The sequence below is a fragment of the Daucus carota genome, chromosome 8 (assembly GCF_001625215.2).
Source record: "Daucus carota subsp. sativus chromosome 8, DH1 v3.0, whole genome shotgun sequence".
NCBI lineage: Eukaryota > Viridiplantae > Streptophyta > Magnoliopsida > Apiales > Apiaceae > Daucus > Daucus carota.
Window position 1 is genome coordinate 2,658,822 of NC_030388.2, and position 16,498 is coordinate 2,675,319.

At 33.0% G+C, this 16,498-nt stretch overlaps 2 protein-coding genes across 2 annotated transcripts; both read right to left on the bottom strand.

Annotated features, from left to right (window-relative positions):
- Positions 1-3,317: 3,317 nt before the first annotated feature.
- On the bottom strand, positions 3,318-5,051 carry LOC135148326 (uncharacterized). Its single transcript, XM_064083006.1, has one exon. The coding sequence runs from the start codon at positions 5,049-5,051 to the stop codon at positions 3,318-3,320; it is 1,734 nt and encodes a 577-aa protein (XP_063939076.1).
- A 3,489-nt stretch (positions 5,052-8,540) lies between these two features.
- On the bottom strand, positions 8,541-12,572 carry LOC108197116 (transcription factor bHLH68). Its single transcript, XM_017364627.2, has 9 exons — positions 12,126-12,572; positions 11,378-11,756; positions 11,117-11,197; positions 10,561-10,626; positions 10,350-10,415; positions 10,106-10,171; positions 9,784-9,828; positions 9,441-9,488; positions 8,541-8,972 (listed from the first exon to the last, which is right to left on the bottom strand). Exons 1-9 carry the CDS (start codon positions 12,323-12,325, stop codon positions 8,832-8,834), a joined length of 1,092 nt encoding a protein of 363 aa, XP_017220116.1. The 5' UTR covers positions 12,326-12,572; the 3' UTR covers positions 8,541-8,831.
- Between the last annotated feature and the right edge of the window lie 3,926 nt (positions 12,573-16,498).

Here is a 16,498-nt window from a genome sequence, read left to right on the forward strand (position 1 = left end):
TATAGTCTACATTTTATATTTAAATTACTTGTTTCATATTTGATATATATATATATATATATATATATATGCATGTATAAATTAAAAATGAATATATATTAAAATAAATTAGTTACTAAAGATCGAATCATTATTTTAATGATATAATTACTGCATATGGTCATCAAGAAAGAAAAAACATAGTATAAGTAGTTAAATTAATTAATTTTAATGAAGTTATTGAAGTTAGTAGTTAAATTAGAATTTTATCTAACTGTGACAATTTTCAATACAATTATTTTTCAATACAAGTATTTATTTTAATTAACATGATTATGATATAATTAATATTTTTTAGAATTTATATAACTTATTCAAAATAACATTTAAAAATTATTGAAGTGTATAACACTTTTCAATTTTTTTCATCTACAATTTTTTAATCTTAAAAATAAAATTTACTTTTTTTGCTATTTTTTTCATTTTAACTATACATACATATATATACACCTACATAAAAATTGTGCCCCTAATATTTAAGGGCCCTGTTCCGTTGAACAACCTGCACACCCTCAGGCCCGGCTCTGCACAAGAGAGCGACAACACTTTAATGCTATTCTAAATTATAATTTTATAAGTTCAATAAGTATTAAACTGATCAAGTTTCTCTCAAAATTAGGATTTGCAATTTTGAGAGTCGACATATTCTAACCGCCACTTCTCCGCTCTTCATCCTTCATTCGTTCTCCTTATTAATAATGTTTGCTTTTCCATCTTTTCTTATATTTATCAATTTTATCAATAAAACCAAGATTTAATCCTTTTGGGTGAGTTGTTGTTGAGTACCTTGTCATCAAGGTTGTGCCTATCTTTTTGGGATGTTTGTGTTTGTTTTGATGATTCTGTGTGTCTTGTTATGAGTTTCGGTAACGTTTTCAAGAAGGTGTTGTATGATATTTTGGGTGATCCGTATGACTTGTATCAAATATGGCATGGTGATAAATATCGCACGAGCTCACCTTTCACGACATAATATTGTTCATGTTTTGGGGTCATTTTTTGATTCAATATTAGTATTAGTGGATGTAACATTGGGTTACAATGGTGATGCTACTAAGTTCGCAACTGATTTAGGTTAGAGTGTTCGAGATTTGATTGTAATACTTTTTATTCAAAAAATTTAAATATTCTATTTATTAAGCGATCTAAAAACAAAGCGGCTATATGTTTATCACGTTTTTTGTTTCTTAATCAGGTTGTAATTGACAGTTCGAGGGTTTGTCTCGGCTGGGTTTCGATTATTTATTAAATTCTTCACTTTTCGTCAAAAACAATTATAGTTTTATGATTTATTTTTAAAATCTCTTTTTCCTAATAAAAGTTTAACCATTAATTTTTTATTTCAGAAAATGAAAATCTTAAAAATAAGTTACAGAATCATATTTTCTAGAAGCATTAAAGTATGTGCCAAATAATTAACGTATAAAATTAAATATGACGACAGAGCTAGTAACAAATTTTGATAGTCCTGATTTTTTTTTATAATAAAAGTTCATGTTTTCTTGAGCTTCACATATATAAAATTATTATAATTTTTTTAATATATATTTATGATTTTATATCTATATCTTTAAATTTGTATAAAAAATGTAGGCCTATTTTATTATGCTTCACTCGGTGAGTCTTTGAGATCAGTATTAAATTACAAAAATCAGATATCATTTTGATTATTTTTAATGATAGCTGTTAAATCTTCTAAATTAAATAGATGATAATTGCTAAATATATTTATATAAAAAAAATAAATATTATCGATGACTATTATTTCAGACATATTAAATATAAAATTTATATTATTATTTGATTAAGGATAATAATAATAATTCTATACTATTCAATCTCATAGATAAATTTCATATTTAAGCAAGAAAAATCGTTTGTCTTATATTATTTCATAAATTAGATCAATAAAATTATATAATTAATAAATATATTAAAATTTACAAAATATCGATAATAACCACGTTTTTTAAACTCTTATATTAATATGTAAACAACGTGCGAGTTACGACTTAGTACTGGTGGTACTGGTACCAACGAGTCGAGTGCCGTGGGTGACACATGCATAGTACAGGACAAATTGATTGTATTGGACATTAGTGGCATGCTTGCGACACTACGATAGAAGTATCATGCTAGTGTCTCGCAGTGTTTTTGAGATAAAATTTAAAGAAAAATTATTATGTGACAAATTAATTCATAACGTTGATTATCACAACTTTTGAAGTGCCTAACTTGAAGTTTTAGATCTTCCAACGTTTTCATTATCATGTAACTTATTTTTGGAAAGCCTGTGTACAAGTTTGTTTGTACATTGTTTAGCCACATGAATATGACGAAATATCATCCTCTCCAAAAAAATTTTAGTTTGTAGCATATATGTTGTATAAATATAACACGTTATCGGTACGAATTTACTAATTTAAAATTTTAAGTGAATTAGTTAAGTTGCGGGGTATCTTTGATGAATACTTCAAAGCAATGCACGACTTCAACCATCTCTCTCAAAAAATATATCTTCATAAGCCTTTTTCATGTGTTTATATTTTGAAAAGACTTCATATCACCTTTCTCTCTAATTAAGTTATACTCCCTCTCTTACACCAGATTCTTTACCGTTTCCTTTTTGTATGTCTCATCCAATCTTTTATATTTCAAAACTTATCAAAAATAGTTAATGGATCCCACCACTTTCCAATTTTTACTCTCTTTTTACACTACTTTTACTCCATTGTCTCCTTTTTATACATTAAAAATCAATAGGTCCTACCATTCCACCCACTTTTCTTTATCTTTTCCACTATTTTATACATATTTCTTAACCTCCATGCCGAGACCAAACGTAAAGAATTGGCTGGGACGGAGCGAGTAAATTTTACTTAAGACATACTCCCTCCGTCCCACTAGATTCTTTACATCGTAGAACGTAATCTCGACACGCATTTTAAGGCCCTCGTTAAGTATATTTACACAATTTATTTTTGAAATGTTTTTTTCTAAATTAAAATTTAGACGTTGAATTTTTATTAAGAAAAAGAACATTTAAAAAAATTCATGCACTTATATGAAAGTCTTAAAATGCGTGTTGTAAAGAACCTGCAGGGACGGAGGGAGTATAATTTATGTCATGCCTAAGTTATGCTACATGATACTAGGTTAATTTATGTTATACTGTATGTTACTGTAATAAACTATGTCACCCCCTTAAACAACATGCATTTTTTTGAAAACATCATACAGAAATTAGCAGTGCTACAATGAAGAAGAAGATCAGATATTTACAATGATTTTTTTGGCTTCCTCGGTAATCCAACTGCCCTTCCTTGGTCACAAAGTACTTTATGCACATCATCTGGAAGAAGTTCACAGAAAGTAGAAGGCAATAACTTTTGCATAAATACATGACAATCATGTGACTTCATGCCTTGAAATTTTAACTGGGATCTCTTACAACACCTTGAAAAACCATCTGGGAGTTTCACTCGATGCACCCAATTACATAGCAATTTTAACTGATCCTGGGTTAGGTTATATCTAGCTTTTGGCTTGCGTGTACCATTAAGCCACAACTCTTGCATGATGCCCATTGCTTCCAAGTCCTTTCCCGATCTTATGGTATCTTTTCTTTTTACGCTATCAAGAATAGTATGAAAAATGTTAACAAACACATTTTTCTCCGTGTGCATGACATCAATGTAATGACGAAGACGCAAGGAATTCCAATATGGCAAGTCAAAAAAGCAAGTGACATGCGTCCAGTTATGCCAATCTCCAAATCCAATTGTCCTTTCCTTGGAATGTTGTTTTCCAGGTTGTGGAAAAATTATACTATCAAGTTTGTTGCGAATAACACAACCTTTCATCCGATTTTTTCTCCGTTTATCTAAAAACCCGTTATGCAACCCATAAAAACTTGACTTCCTACTGTGTGGCAGTTGTTTGGCTTTAACTCCACCCATACACACATGACAAGCCATTTTCCCGTGAGTTGACCATCCACTAACTATTCCCAACCCAAGAAAGTCACTTATAGTCCATAATAGGGATGCTCGCATCATAAAATTAGTCTTCGCAGAAGCATTAAATGTCTCCACACAAACATTCCATAAAGTGATCAACTCATCAATTAGAGGCCTGAGATAAACATTCAAATTCTTTCCTAGATCATTCGGCCCGGGTACCAGCAGTGTCATGAACATATATGGATCCTTTGTCACCATAGTGTGTGGAAGTTTGTACACAAGTAGCACAACGGGCCATACTAAGTAAACAGTAGATGTAGCATTGTTGTACGGGGGAAATCCATCGGTTGCAAGGCCAAGTTTTACATTACGAATCTCCGCTGAAAAATCAGGATAATTCGTATCGAACTCTTTCCGTTCTTTTCCATCTACAGGATAAGTGAGAACCCCTTTGGTCACAATTCTGTTTTTGTGATACTTCATATGTGCAACCGTGCGGGTAGACATGTACAAACGCTGCAAATGGTCAGTGATTTTGAAATGTCTAAAAATCTTTCTTGGAACAACATTATTCCCAGCATTTGTTGTAGCTTTATATCGACTCAATTTACAATACTTGCAATTTCTTATATCTTTATCACTGCCATAGAACAACATACAATCATTCTCGCATGCATGTATTTTTTCATATGCCAAAGTACTCAACCTTTTAACCTTCTTCTTAACAACATAATAGTTGAGAGGAAGCTTATGTTTATCGGCCGGGAACACATCTCCAAGCAAAAAGAGCAGCTCATCAAAAGCTTTATCACTACATTTGTTGCGATTCTTCCAATGTAGTAATTTCGTAACAAACTTCAATTGAGAATATTTGAGATTGCCCGGGTATATTGGCTTACCCACTTTATTCACATTATCTAAAAAAATTGATGCTTGCTCATTCAGGTCCTCGTGGCTACTATTTTCCGCTCCAAATCCCCCCCCCCCCCCCCGGCCAATAGCATCCATAAATATTTCATATTCATCAAACACATCCTCACGATCATCCATTTGTTCATTTCTTGACGCACTAGCTTCCCCATGAATGCACCATATAGTATAACTCTCAAGAAAACTGGTTGCAAATAAGTGGAACTCAACATCGGGAATGAGTTGGTATAATTGATTCCGACATGTATTTCAAGGACAATTAATTAAAAGATTCGGATCATTCGGTTTACTAGAATTGCTTCGCGCAAATGCCAAAAAATATGTAAACCCCTCATTATAATCATCCGTAAAACTATATTCACCGGGTTTTATTCGCTTAGAGATCCAACTACGATCCGGAGACATCTATAAATAATAAATAACAAAATTGCAGTAATAAATATGCACACAAACACACATATAAATATTGAAAAATTATATTAATCTTAATATAATATAGAAGATCCAAATTTCTACAATTTAAATGGAGAAGATAGAAACTAAATACTTACAAGAACGATTGATGCAAGTGATGATTGTAATTTGTTATATCATATTTTTTGGTCAGGAGCATATTTTTTGGTTTTGATAGTAAGGGGAAATGATGTTGGAGAGAAAGAGGCAGTAGGTGCCGGGGATATATGGTAAGATACGACGGAATTATCATGTCCGTCATAAGTTCTGCTTAAAAAATTAATATCCTACCATTTGATTTAAATGCGGGAAGGTGGGAGTTAATGAGTTAGGTAAACTTACGACGGCGTAATTACAACGGAAAGAAAACCCATTTTATTTTCATTTTTTGTCTTTAATTAGCTAAATATGTTAAATTACGACGGTTTCATTACGACGGAAAAAATAAAATTTATCATTCTCATTTATTTTCCGTTTTTAAACAAATATATTTATATAATTATATGAACTTACGACGGAGTAATTACGACGGAAAAGAAAACCATTTTATTTCCATTTTCATTTTGTCTTTAATTAGCTAAATATGTTGATAAAATATCAAAAGATAAAGTTGATGATCAAAACGAGGAACGAAACGATGATTTCTATGAGTAGGAGAGCGAGATTGAAATCGCCCATCGAGTTAGGGTTTGAATAGAGTTGTTAGATTTGGATTGTGCTCGGGGTTTCTCCAGTGGGATGTGAGAAACGACGAAACATGGAAATGTTACCGACAGAGCATACCAACTTGTTTTTTTATAGTGTTGAGGGTTGATTTCTGAGTTGTTTTTAGTTGATTTTGTAGTTGCTTTTGTGATATTAATACTGGCCCCGCAGGGGTACGGATTTTCATGAAACTAAATGTAATTTTCAGCATTTGCAACCATTTGATTTTAGTTGATTTTGTAGTTGCTTTTGTGATCACCATTTGCAACCACTTGCAACTTATTATGCAACTAAATGTAATTTTCAGCTGACATTTTCAAAGTTGCATTTCTGATTGCATATATGGTTTAGGGATGGGCACGGGGGCACTTCGGGGTCGGGGAGTGCTATCCCCGCCCCCGATCCCCGAATTCAATACCTATCCCCAACCCCGCCCCGAACCCCGAACGGGGATTCTTTTCCTCCCCGATCCCCGCCCCGAACGGGGAACGGGGATCCCCGCGGGGATTTGGGGAATTTTAGTTTTTAATAAAAAATAATAATTTTATAATATATAATATACTCTTTCAATTAAAAAACAAACTACTAACTCATAATATACTAATAAAATAATATTATCTCATATTTATAACATCAAATCATATTAAAATTGATTTATAATATAAATAAACGACAATTTTAAAATTATTAAATATATTATATTGCAATATAATAATAATCGATCAATAAAAATTAAGATTATTTTTTTAAATTTTAATAATATTATAAAAGATATCTATTTTTAATAATAAATTTAGTATAATATATATATATATATATAAATATATTATTATTTACATATAAAAAATTATTTTTTTACAATATATACAATCGGGGTCAAAGATCGGGGCGGGGAGACACGAAACCCCGCCCCCGCCCCGATCCCCGAATTTTTTATAAAATCTTCCCCGCTCCCCTCCCACGAAAAATTCCCCGAATCCCCGACCCGAATGGGGCGGGGATCGGATCGGGATCGAGCAGGGCGGGGTAAATGCCCATCACTGATATGGTTGCTAGCAGTTGCAGGTATAGTTGCATATGCAACCACCGTATTTTTGCAAATATTTTCACGAACATAGTATTTTGAGAAAAGGTCCCAATGTCAAATTTAGAGTTAAAATGCCCGAAATAACATAACTCGAAAAAATGGCCCCGGCCTATCATTTGAAGACGGCACATCGTGTAACGTTATTAAACAACATTCAAAACGCAAGATAGACTTGTGTTGGACACTTTTGATTATTATTTTTTCTTTTTTAAAAATAATATTGATAACTCATATTAAAATTGCGTTTTACACCCAAAACACAACTTAAAGTTACGTTTTGAACTATAAAATATATATAAAAATGGGTAATCAATAATAAATTAACAATTATAACGTAAATTAACATTGCAGGGTTCATATTTGAGTTTTAGAATGATTAATTTATACCTGAAATTAAATTGACTAATGGTTAGGGTTTAGGATTGAGGGTTTATTTGAAGCTTTAGGGCCGACCCTATAGCCGAGGAACCAGTCTAATAAAATAATAATTGAAACGTAAATTAACAGTCGTTAATCTTTTAGGGTTCATATTTGGGTTTTAAAATGATTAATTTATACTTGAAATTAAATTGACTAATGGTTAGGGTTTAGGACCTAAACCCTAATTTAATTCGAGGCTTTGCCGCGAGGTCCTAAAGCCGAGGAACCAGTCTAATAAATAAATAATTAAAATGTAAATTAACAATTGTTAATATTTTAGGATTCACAAATTAGGTTTTAAAATGATTAATTTAGACTTTAGAATATTTTAACGAGAAAATGACAATACAAGTTAAGTCTATCGAGAAGAGGGAAAGTGGATGATGTGGAGCAACCTTCTTGCAGAAGTTAAAAACGTGAGATTAACTCATGTTTTAGAAGTTGAGCGTAGCATGAATTAACGTTTGCAAATTGAAAAGGCCCAGCCCAACTAAACTGAATGCTGAGTGATTGAAAACGCCAACCGAATTGGCGTGTCAGTCTAAATGCTGAATGAATTACGTTTTGCTGTGATATTCGGGGTTATTTTAATGCAACGTGACTGTGAGAGTCATATTATTAATTAATGTGACTGTGAGGATCTACACCCCAGTAATTTTTGCAAGTTGTTTTAAAAAGTGACAATATTTTTGTAAATATTCTTTTAAACTTGGTTATTTATAAAAAATTCCTAAAATATATGAATATTTATTCAGTGTTCACAAAATTTTAAGGTAATTAATGAATTCGAATGTTTTTTATGAAGATTATTTTATAAAATATAACAGTTCTGTGATGAAAATCCAGCGGCAATCTGAACTATACAGGCACGATCCTAAAAATCCATATTGTTAAGATATTATAAACATGCATGAAAAGATCAGATGCAGGCAGGTGGACTGGTATGCTGAAGAATAGGTACCTCTAAAACTATAGATACATGTAATCAAGAATTTAAGCTTGATCATCTAAAGTTGATTAGAGAGCTCCAAGGGGCCTGGAAATATATATAGTAAATAGCAACTAACACACTTAATAAACAACGAGATATTCATGAAAGATTGCAGGCATAGCATCATGAGCAATCAGCCTTAAAATTGTCAGCAGAGTGACTGCTCGTGATGTTATATCGTCAATCTCTGGCTATATTTTAGCTTCTTAGTTGATTTTCCTAGCAGGGCTGCCATGGCCTTGATTCAATGGAAACCGCCGCCTCCGAGAGCTGCAGGACCCCAATAATCAGCTCCATTGTCACTCTCGACTTGGAGTGTGCATGATACTGGAACAAGGCACAACCCTCTGCTCTTTAGGTCCTTCTTTGTCTCTTCATCTGGTTTCTGCTAGAAGCAATGTCAACAAAATTTGAATGAGCAAATGAAGTAAGATACATAAAATTAGGACAAAGAGCTTTTGCAACATTTGGTAAAAAAATTATTTTCAAATAAAACGTTTAATTACTATCTACTCCCTCCGTCCCATTTTAACTGATTTTTATTTTTTTACACTTATTTTAAGTGGTTAAAAAATCACATCTAAATATGATTATTCTTTATAAAATTTATATCAAATAAAAGTAGATTCAATTCAGAATCTAAACTTTTTTTGATTTATCTAAACGTTTTTTTGATAAGAACTGAAATTTTTATTGAGTATAGTAGATATTGTATTTCACGGCTCAATATACGTGTCAAAAAGTTAAATATCACTTAAAATGTGACAGAGCGAGGAAGGAGTGCCAATTTCATTTGAGAAACATATTAATTATCAATTTTGTGCCTCTAGCCTTTTTCATATATATCAAGTACCTGATCTGGAGCGGTTTTCCTCTTGAGGCCGTTATTATCATTCAGCAGCTGAACGAAATCAAAAATCCGAAAAATGAATTAGCAAATTGATCGGTAGATTTAAAAGGACCAACTTTAGTGTACGTAATTTTAATATTTTTTCATATAAAATGTATTAAAGTGCTTATAAAGCTGGAGCCACATTTGCGCTTTCATATTTTCTTTACAGTGAGTAGACAGTAAGCTTTAAAGCTTTTTGAATTTGTACAAGTACAAGCTAGCTATCAGCTAACCACATTTGGTGTGCATGTCTTTTAAATGGTAATGGATCCAATAAAGCATGTATTTATTTAAAAAGTAATACCTGACCAGGGTCATCCGGAAATAAACAATTCCTCTCCCCTTGAACCTGCATAATTAACACAGTTAAATCTCGAAAAATAAATATCCCAAACATGATTATTTAGTTATGAAAGTAAAATAAATAGTAGGTAATAAATTATTTATTTGATGAGATTATTTGATTTTTAAATTTTCGATATTCTACTTTGCAGGTAGTCTGCAGTAGCTATTTAAAGAGAATGGAGAGAATCAAAAAATATTGTAATGGAGATAGAGCATGCTGATTTTGCATGGGGAGATGTGATATAGATAAAATAAAAGTGTACTTCATTTTGAGAGCTTACAGAATGTTGGTGCTGCTGCCTCATGTTAGTTCCTGATCCACTGCCCAGGTACGGCAAGCTAAGGGCCTGCACAATTTAAGGGGGGAGAATGCATATGAAAGAATATTTTCAGTTCAAAACTAAACAAACACCTCCTCTTTACGGGATGTCGAGAGTTCTATATTTAAACATTATTTATTGTATTAAAGTAAATATTTTCAGTCATTACATGGTAGTTTGTGAAAAACAATACATATAACATCACCTCAATTTGACTCTGAAGGAATCTTATGTACCCAATTGCTTCTAACAAAACTGAAGCTGTGTCAGTCTGCAAAAAGTATTTTAATTTAACAAAAGAATTACAATCAAATCAATATCAAGCCCTAGGTGAATTATTAAATGTTAAAGTAGTAGTAATTAGAAGAAATAAGTGATACTGTATTATTATATACCAGATAAATTTAATTAGTTACCTTTCCGAATGGGGAAACCATCTGGTGAAGAGCGGTAATTCTGTCTCCTAACTTTTCCTTCCTCACCTGCTTAATTTCACATTACAATTCACTAATGAAAAAGATGATATATAAAGGAGAAATATTGGATGACAACTTGCTTTACTTTTTTTAATTTTCGGATGGTTTCACTTTTTTGTGGATGTAATATTAAGAGAGTGGTGAGGATAGATAATATATGTATAGGATCATCAAGCTTAAGAAATGGACAATCAAGAAAGACATTCGGTTACATCCAAAATATAATTTGGTAGAGAGAGGGGGGGAGGGAGAGAGAGAGGGAGAGGGAGAGAGACAGGGAGGGAGGGAGAGAGAGAGAGAGAGAGAGAGAGAGAGAGGGAGAGGGAGAGGGAGAGCGAGAGGGAGGGAGAGGGAGAGAGGGAGAGAGAGAGGGAGAGAGGGAGAGAGAGAGGGAGAGAGAGAGGGAGGGAGGGAGGGAGAGAGAGAGAGAGAGAGAGAGAGAGAGAGAGAGAGAGAGAGAGAGAGAGAGAGAGAGAGAGAGAGAGAGAGAGATTACTTTGAAGGTAGGCTGAGATGCTGAAGAAGAAGGTTGAACTCTAGCTTTCTTTGCTGCCCCTCCTATGGATGTGCTGTGGCTCTTCACATAATCAAGTAGATCAAAGAAACAATAATTCTAGTTACTCGGTCACCTTTAAAACGGCTTGAATATATAAATAATGAGCTGCTAGATTTAACTACCGATTTCTATATAATCCAGTAAACGATTAGCTTACGCTATATATATGTACCATTAGACAAATGAAACCCTAATGAATACCTCGGAGGAACGATCTGGTTGAAGATGTCTTCCATCAGCCTTACTATTAGAGAAATCAAGCATGTTGCTGCCTAAGCTAGTAACACAAGATTTCGGAGACGAAACCGGCATCAGTTGAGGCCAAGTAGGCTCAATTGCTGCTTGAAACTGTGCATTCATATTATTTTCACTTCCAAACATATGATAGCTGTTTGATGAGTTCTCCCGTTTAATATCGCCGTGAAGAGAACTAATTGAACCTATTGTAACCGCCTGTTGCTGTTGTTGCTGCTGCTGTTGATGATGCTGCTGCAACAATTGTTCTTCCCACTTGTCCAATTTCAACACATGCTGCAGATGGCTCACCCCGGACTTCTCTTCTTCATCCGCAAGTCCTCCCCTGTGTATAAAATATTAGAGAACAAGATCAATCAATTTAGTACAGCTCCGACCAAAGAAGTTATTCTCTCTGTTCCAAATTAAATGTCGACTTTCAAAAATCACACAGTTTAAGAAAAGTGAATTTTGACAAAAAAAATTGTATTAAGTCTTTAACTGAACATAATATGTGAAATATGGTTGATCTTGGAAATATAAATTAGAAATATGTGAAGGAGAGTTGATTTTGGAAATATAAACATATATTGAAAGTTATAGTGAACAAGTATTTTGAAACAAAATTTTTCTCTAAGGTGGACATGTATTGTGAAACCGAGGGAGTATCAATTTATAAACCTAAAGATCGAGAAATCGAGAGAGATTTAGTTACATGACTAGCTGGCTCCATGACTCCGGAGCTTCCTGGTTGTTATCCTGCCAAGGCGGCGCGTACTGAGGAGGAGAAAAAAAAGGAGCAGAACCTTGAGGGGGTTGAGGCACCGGCCTCATGTTATTGATGTTCCACCAGTTAGGGCTTCCGGCCGCCATCACTTGTTGAACCGGTGCGCTTTGTAGCACTCCTCTATTCATAATCTTAATAATCTCGATCTCGTTCTTCTAGCACTAAACTTCTTGTTTTTTGGCTGAGCTCGAGTTTCAAATTACTCGGAAGCTGGAAAATAAGATTTCCTTTTAGGAGCTTGGAGATGAGAGTTCTAAGGTTTGATTAAGTAGAGTTAGAAGCTCAAGTTTTGTGAAGAGAGAGAGAGATGAGGATTTTGAAATCATAGGTTTTGATGATACCTTTGTCTTTGTGTCCTATCTGCTAGCTAGCTATGGCTCCCTTTCTCTTTCTCTCCTTTCTTTATTAGCTTTTTTTTTTTTCCTTTCCTTTCCTCTTTTTTATATTTTTATTTGTTTACTTTTTTTTTTCCTTCTGCTTTTCTCCTGCTTTTGCTTTATCAATAAAGTAGGGCCGGAAAGGTAGTAGCAATTCTCTCAGTAAATTTAATTACCAAAATTGAATAAAAAGTATATAAATAAGTTTAGATACCTCCTCTTCCGGGTTTACGCAACTCAAGGTCGATGGTTCGAGTCTTGTAAAAACACAAACTCGTAATTATTAAGGGGTGTTTGGTTCATGATTAATGAATCTAGTTAATGGTAATCAGAATCTCAAAATCATGTGTTGATGTTTTGATTAGCCATTTTGATGGGTAAACCGTTTCTTAGACACTCCTGGGATACTCATTTTTATACCCTTCATATTAATACGTACGGCTCATTCCCATTCCTGATTCCCGTCCTGATCTGCCATCCAAAACGTCTCCCAAAATTAATTACATTGTGGGAGTACGTCACAGTTGCGTCCCTGCTTGTCAAGTTAATTTATTGTTTTTAGAAGGTAATTATGGGTTTGGAAATGATTTAAGTAAGGCAGCAAATTTACAAAATATTGACAGTCTTGTGAGGGCAGATATTTAGGTTAAAAAATCCATTAGGGTGCAGAGAATGATCAGAGAAATAGTACTAGTAAACACAGACTTCAAGGGGTCAAAATCTAGGGTTTTGGAATTCTTGAGAATAAAACATGCATATAAGAGAATGATCCGTTTACCAACATGAAGTTAGTGTTTGGCATGACAGCCAACTCCTAGTTAGTTCAATAAAGGAGTACTACTTCACTCGTTTAGATAATGCAACTGTAAGAGTCAATCCTGACCCACTCTGCTCAGCAACTTGTTTCGAGGATTCAAGGGTGTTTTTGTCTTTGTAAGTACACATATATACATGTATTCGATCAAATGTATGGTATCTATAACCTGGTACTCTCTCGACACCTAATTTACGTTCAGAGTTTATACATATTTTCATAATAAACGTATTCGTTTATCTTTTTTATGTTTTAAGGAACTTAAACTGTAACATCCCACATCGGTTAGATAAAAGAGTATTTGGGCTTTTATAAGCACAAACAAATAACTAATGTATACCAATTTGTTAGCACTTTTGGGCCGACCTGTGGTGGGTTGTTGGATCCGGTATGCATCTAGTTGCCCATTTATAACATCCCAAGCCCGCAACTAGATGCATACCGGATCCAACAACTAGGGGTGTAAACAAACCAAACTATTCGTGAGCTACTCGAGTTCGGCTCGGAAAATATTCGAATTTGATTCGGTAATAATCGAGCCGAGCTCGAGCTCGAGCTATTCGAATGTTTTACCGAGCCGAGCTCGAGCTTCAAATTACTCGGCTCGTAAGGTTCGCGAGCCTTATCGAGCCTCTATTATTTTTTAATTTTTTATTATAAATATATTTTTACAAATATATTCAATATTTTATTTATAATTTATATATTTAATCGAATCGAACTCGAGTCGAACCGATCATATTTCGAGTTTTTGTCAATATTTGGTAACTCGATTCGAGCTTTCAAGCCGAACTCGAGCTTATCGAACTATTTACGAGCCGAGCTTCGAACTTGAAATTAAAGGCTCGGTCGAACTCGAATTCGAGCTCGAGCCCCGAACTTTTCAGTCGAGCTCGAACCGAGCCTGGTAGTGTTCAACTCGGCTCGGCTCGTTTACACCCCTACCAACAACCCACCACAGGTCGGCCCAAAAGTGCTAGCAAATTGGTATAAATTAGTTATTTGCTTGTGCTTATAAAGGCCCAAATACTTCTTTATCTAACCGATGTGGGATGTTACATAAACAGTTTGAAATCTCACAGAAAAGTGAGAGATATACATACATATTAAAACATTGCTCGAGTTTAAAAGATTAACTCTTGAAATTAAAATTTAAAGAATATTTTGATGATAATACATGACTAACATATCCGTCTTTTTCAAATAAAATTTGAAATCTCAAAGTTTTGTATAATTTTGAAAAAAATATTATGAGAACAAGAGCTCGTCGAGATTCAAAATAATTATAATGTTATTAGAACAAGAACATGTCCTGTTGAGCACGGTTGGATAGCTCACCGGAGAAAAGTTTATCCTTAATTATCGTCTCATGTCCTGAGTTTGATCCTGACTCAGTCCGGAATTTCTTAAAACAAATACTAATTTCTAAGACTATAAGTCATATTCGTTATATAAAAAAGCATTTCCTCTTAATTATTGAAGATCCAATAATTTAGTCTAAAAACAAAAAATTAAAGAATAATTTGATGACAAAACATTCCTTAGAACCAACCAAAGTATTAAAGTATGAGCAAAGAGACAAAGAAAGGCTTAAATCTAGAAGAGAGTGACAAGAAAAATGGAAATAATATTTGGGGGTGAGTGAGGATTTATTGAAGGTGTGGCTAGCTAGCTAGGAATGGGATGTCTGGTCCATACTGCCAAAATCTTTGTCGGAGTCTCCTTGTCTTTTCCTCTCTTTATTCCTCTTCTTTTAATTCCTTATTTATCATTTTCTTGTCTGTTTTTTCCATCTTCTACCGATAAATAAAACCCTCCTCTTTGTCCCGTTTCGCATCGTATAATATTCCTTCAATTCCTCACACGCACAGATGAACATTAAAATAGTAGTAGTTTTTATACGCACTCGCGCAAATATTTAGGTCATACCAGATAATTTAATTGATTCGACTACGCATTGCATCGGTGCATCGATTATATATTATAATTAAATTTTGATATCGTTCAATTTGTTTAGTATAGTTATATAAGAAGATGGAAATTTTAATTATGAATAAAATAAGTGAAATGAAGAAAATGACTTTCACACATGTAAATTCTTGAATAACAACATAAATTTATTAAATATTTAATTTATAATATTGATCTAAAATTAAACACACTCTCGCATATCAATCTTACTATACAAATATCTCGATCCGTAGAGTTATACCAACACATGCATGTAGGAGAGCATGCATATGTATACAGCTTTTGTAGTAGGGTTGATTTCACAAAGTCCAATTATTGGAGTTCCCCAACATATTCTACTTGAAGAACAGGACATAAATAAACATATGAATTATTATATATTATCACCTGCAAGATTAATTTTTATTACTCTAATATATATATATATATTATCACCTGCAGGATTAATTTTGTGCAAAATAATCGTTGTTAGCTTGACTATCGCTGTCCTCAGCTTAAATCTGATGAACAATGATCAAGACAAAGATTATATTATTAGTATAAAGTCAATTAAAAGTTCCAAAAGTCTTTAGGCAGTCCCACTTGGTAAAACTAAAACAGTGTCATTAATCACTTAAGAATAGTAAAGAATAAATTTATAGCTTATTTCAGAGCCTGTTTAAACTGAAAGTGATTGAAAAATAAAAATTAACTTAAACATCTTGAGATCCAAATTATTAGATAGATGTGGATGTTATTGTATTTTATAAAATTAATTATAACGTATAAAAATCTATGAATTAATAAATAAATTTACTTTAACAACTTCTCTAAATTAATCCTAAATTAGTTATTTTCAAATAAATCCTAAATTAGTTAAACAAATCAAATATTTACTTATTTTAATTATCCAAACATAGTATTTAATTAATTATTTCACAAAAAGATTTAAGTAATTAATCAAGTAAGAATCTATGGACAATGCAAATCCAACCCCCTACAAAATCTGTTTACCTCTTCCCTCTTTTCCAACTAAGTTCTATTTTTAATTTTAAAAAGCTCTAAATTAATTAATTTTTTCCTCATTTTTTAAAGTAGGTGATGGAAAACGCTTAAGTACTTGGATGTTTAACGCTAATAGACGATTCTATCAGCATAAA

Coding starts and splice junctions, on each gene's coding strand:
- LOC135148326 (XM_064083006.1), bottom strand. CDS start 5,051: ATGGATGATCGTGAGGATGTGTTTGATGAATATGAAATATTTATGGAT.
- LOC108197116 (XM_017364627.2), bottom strand. CDS start 12,325: ATGAATAGAGGAGTGCTACAAAGCGCACCGGTTCAACAAGTGATGGCG. Junction 11,198..11,377: donor AACCAGATCGTTCCTCCGAG/GTATTCATTAGG, acceptor GATTATGTGAAG/AGCCACAGCACATCCATAGG. Junction 9,489..9,783: donor TTCCGGATGACCCTGGTCAG/GTATTACTTTTT, acceptor GATTTCGTTCAG/CTGCTGAATGATAATAACGG.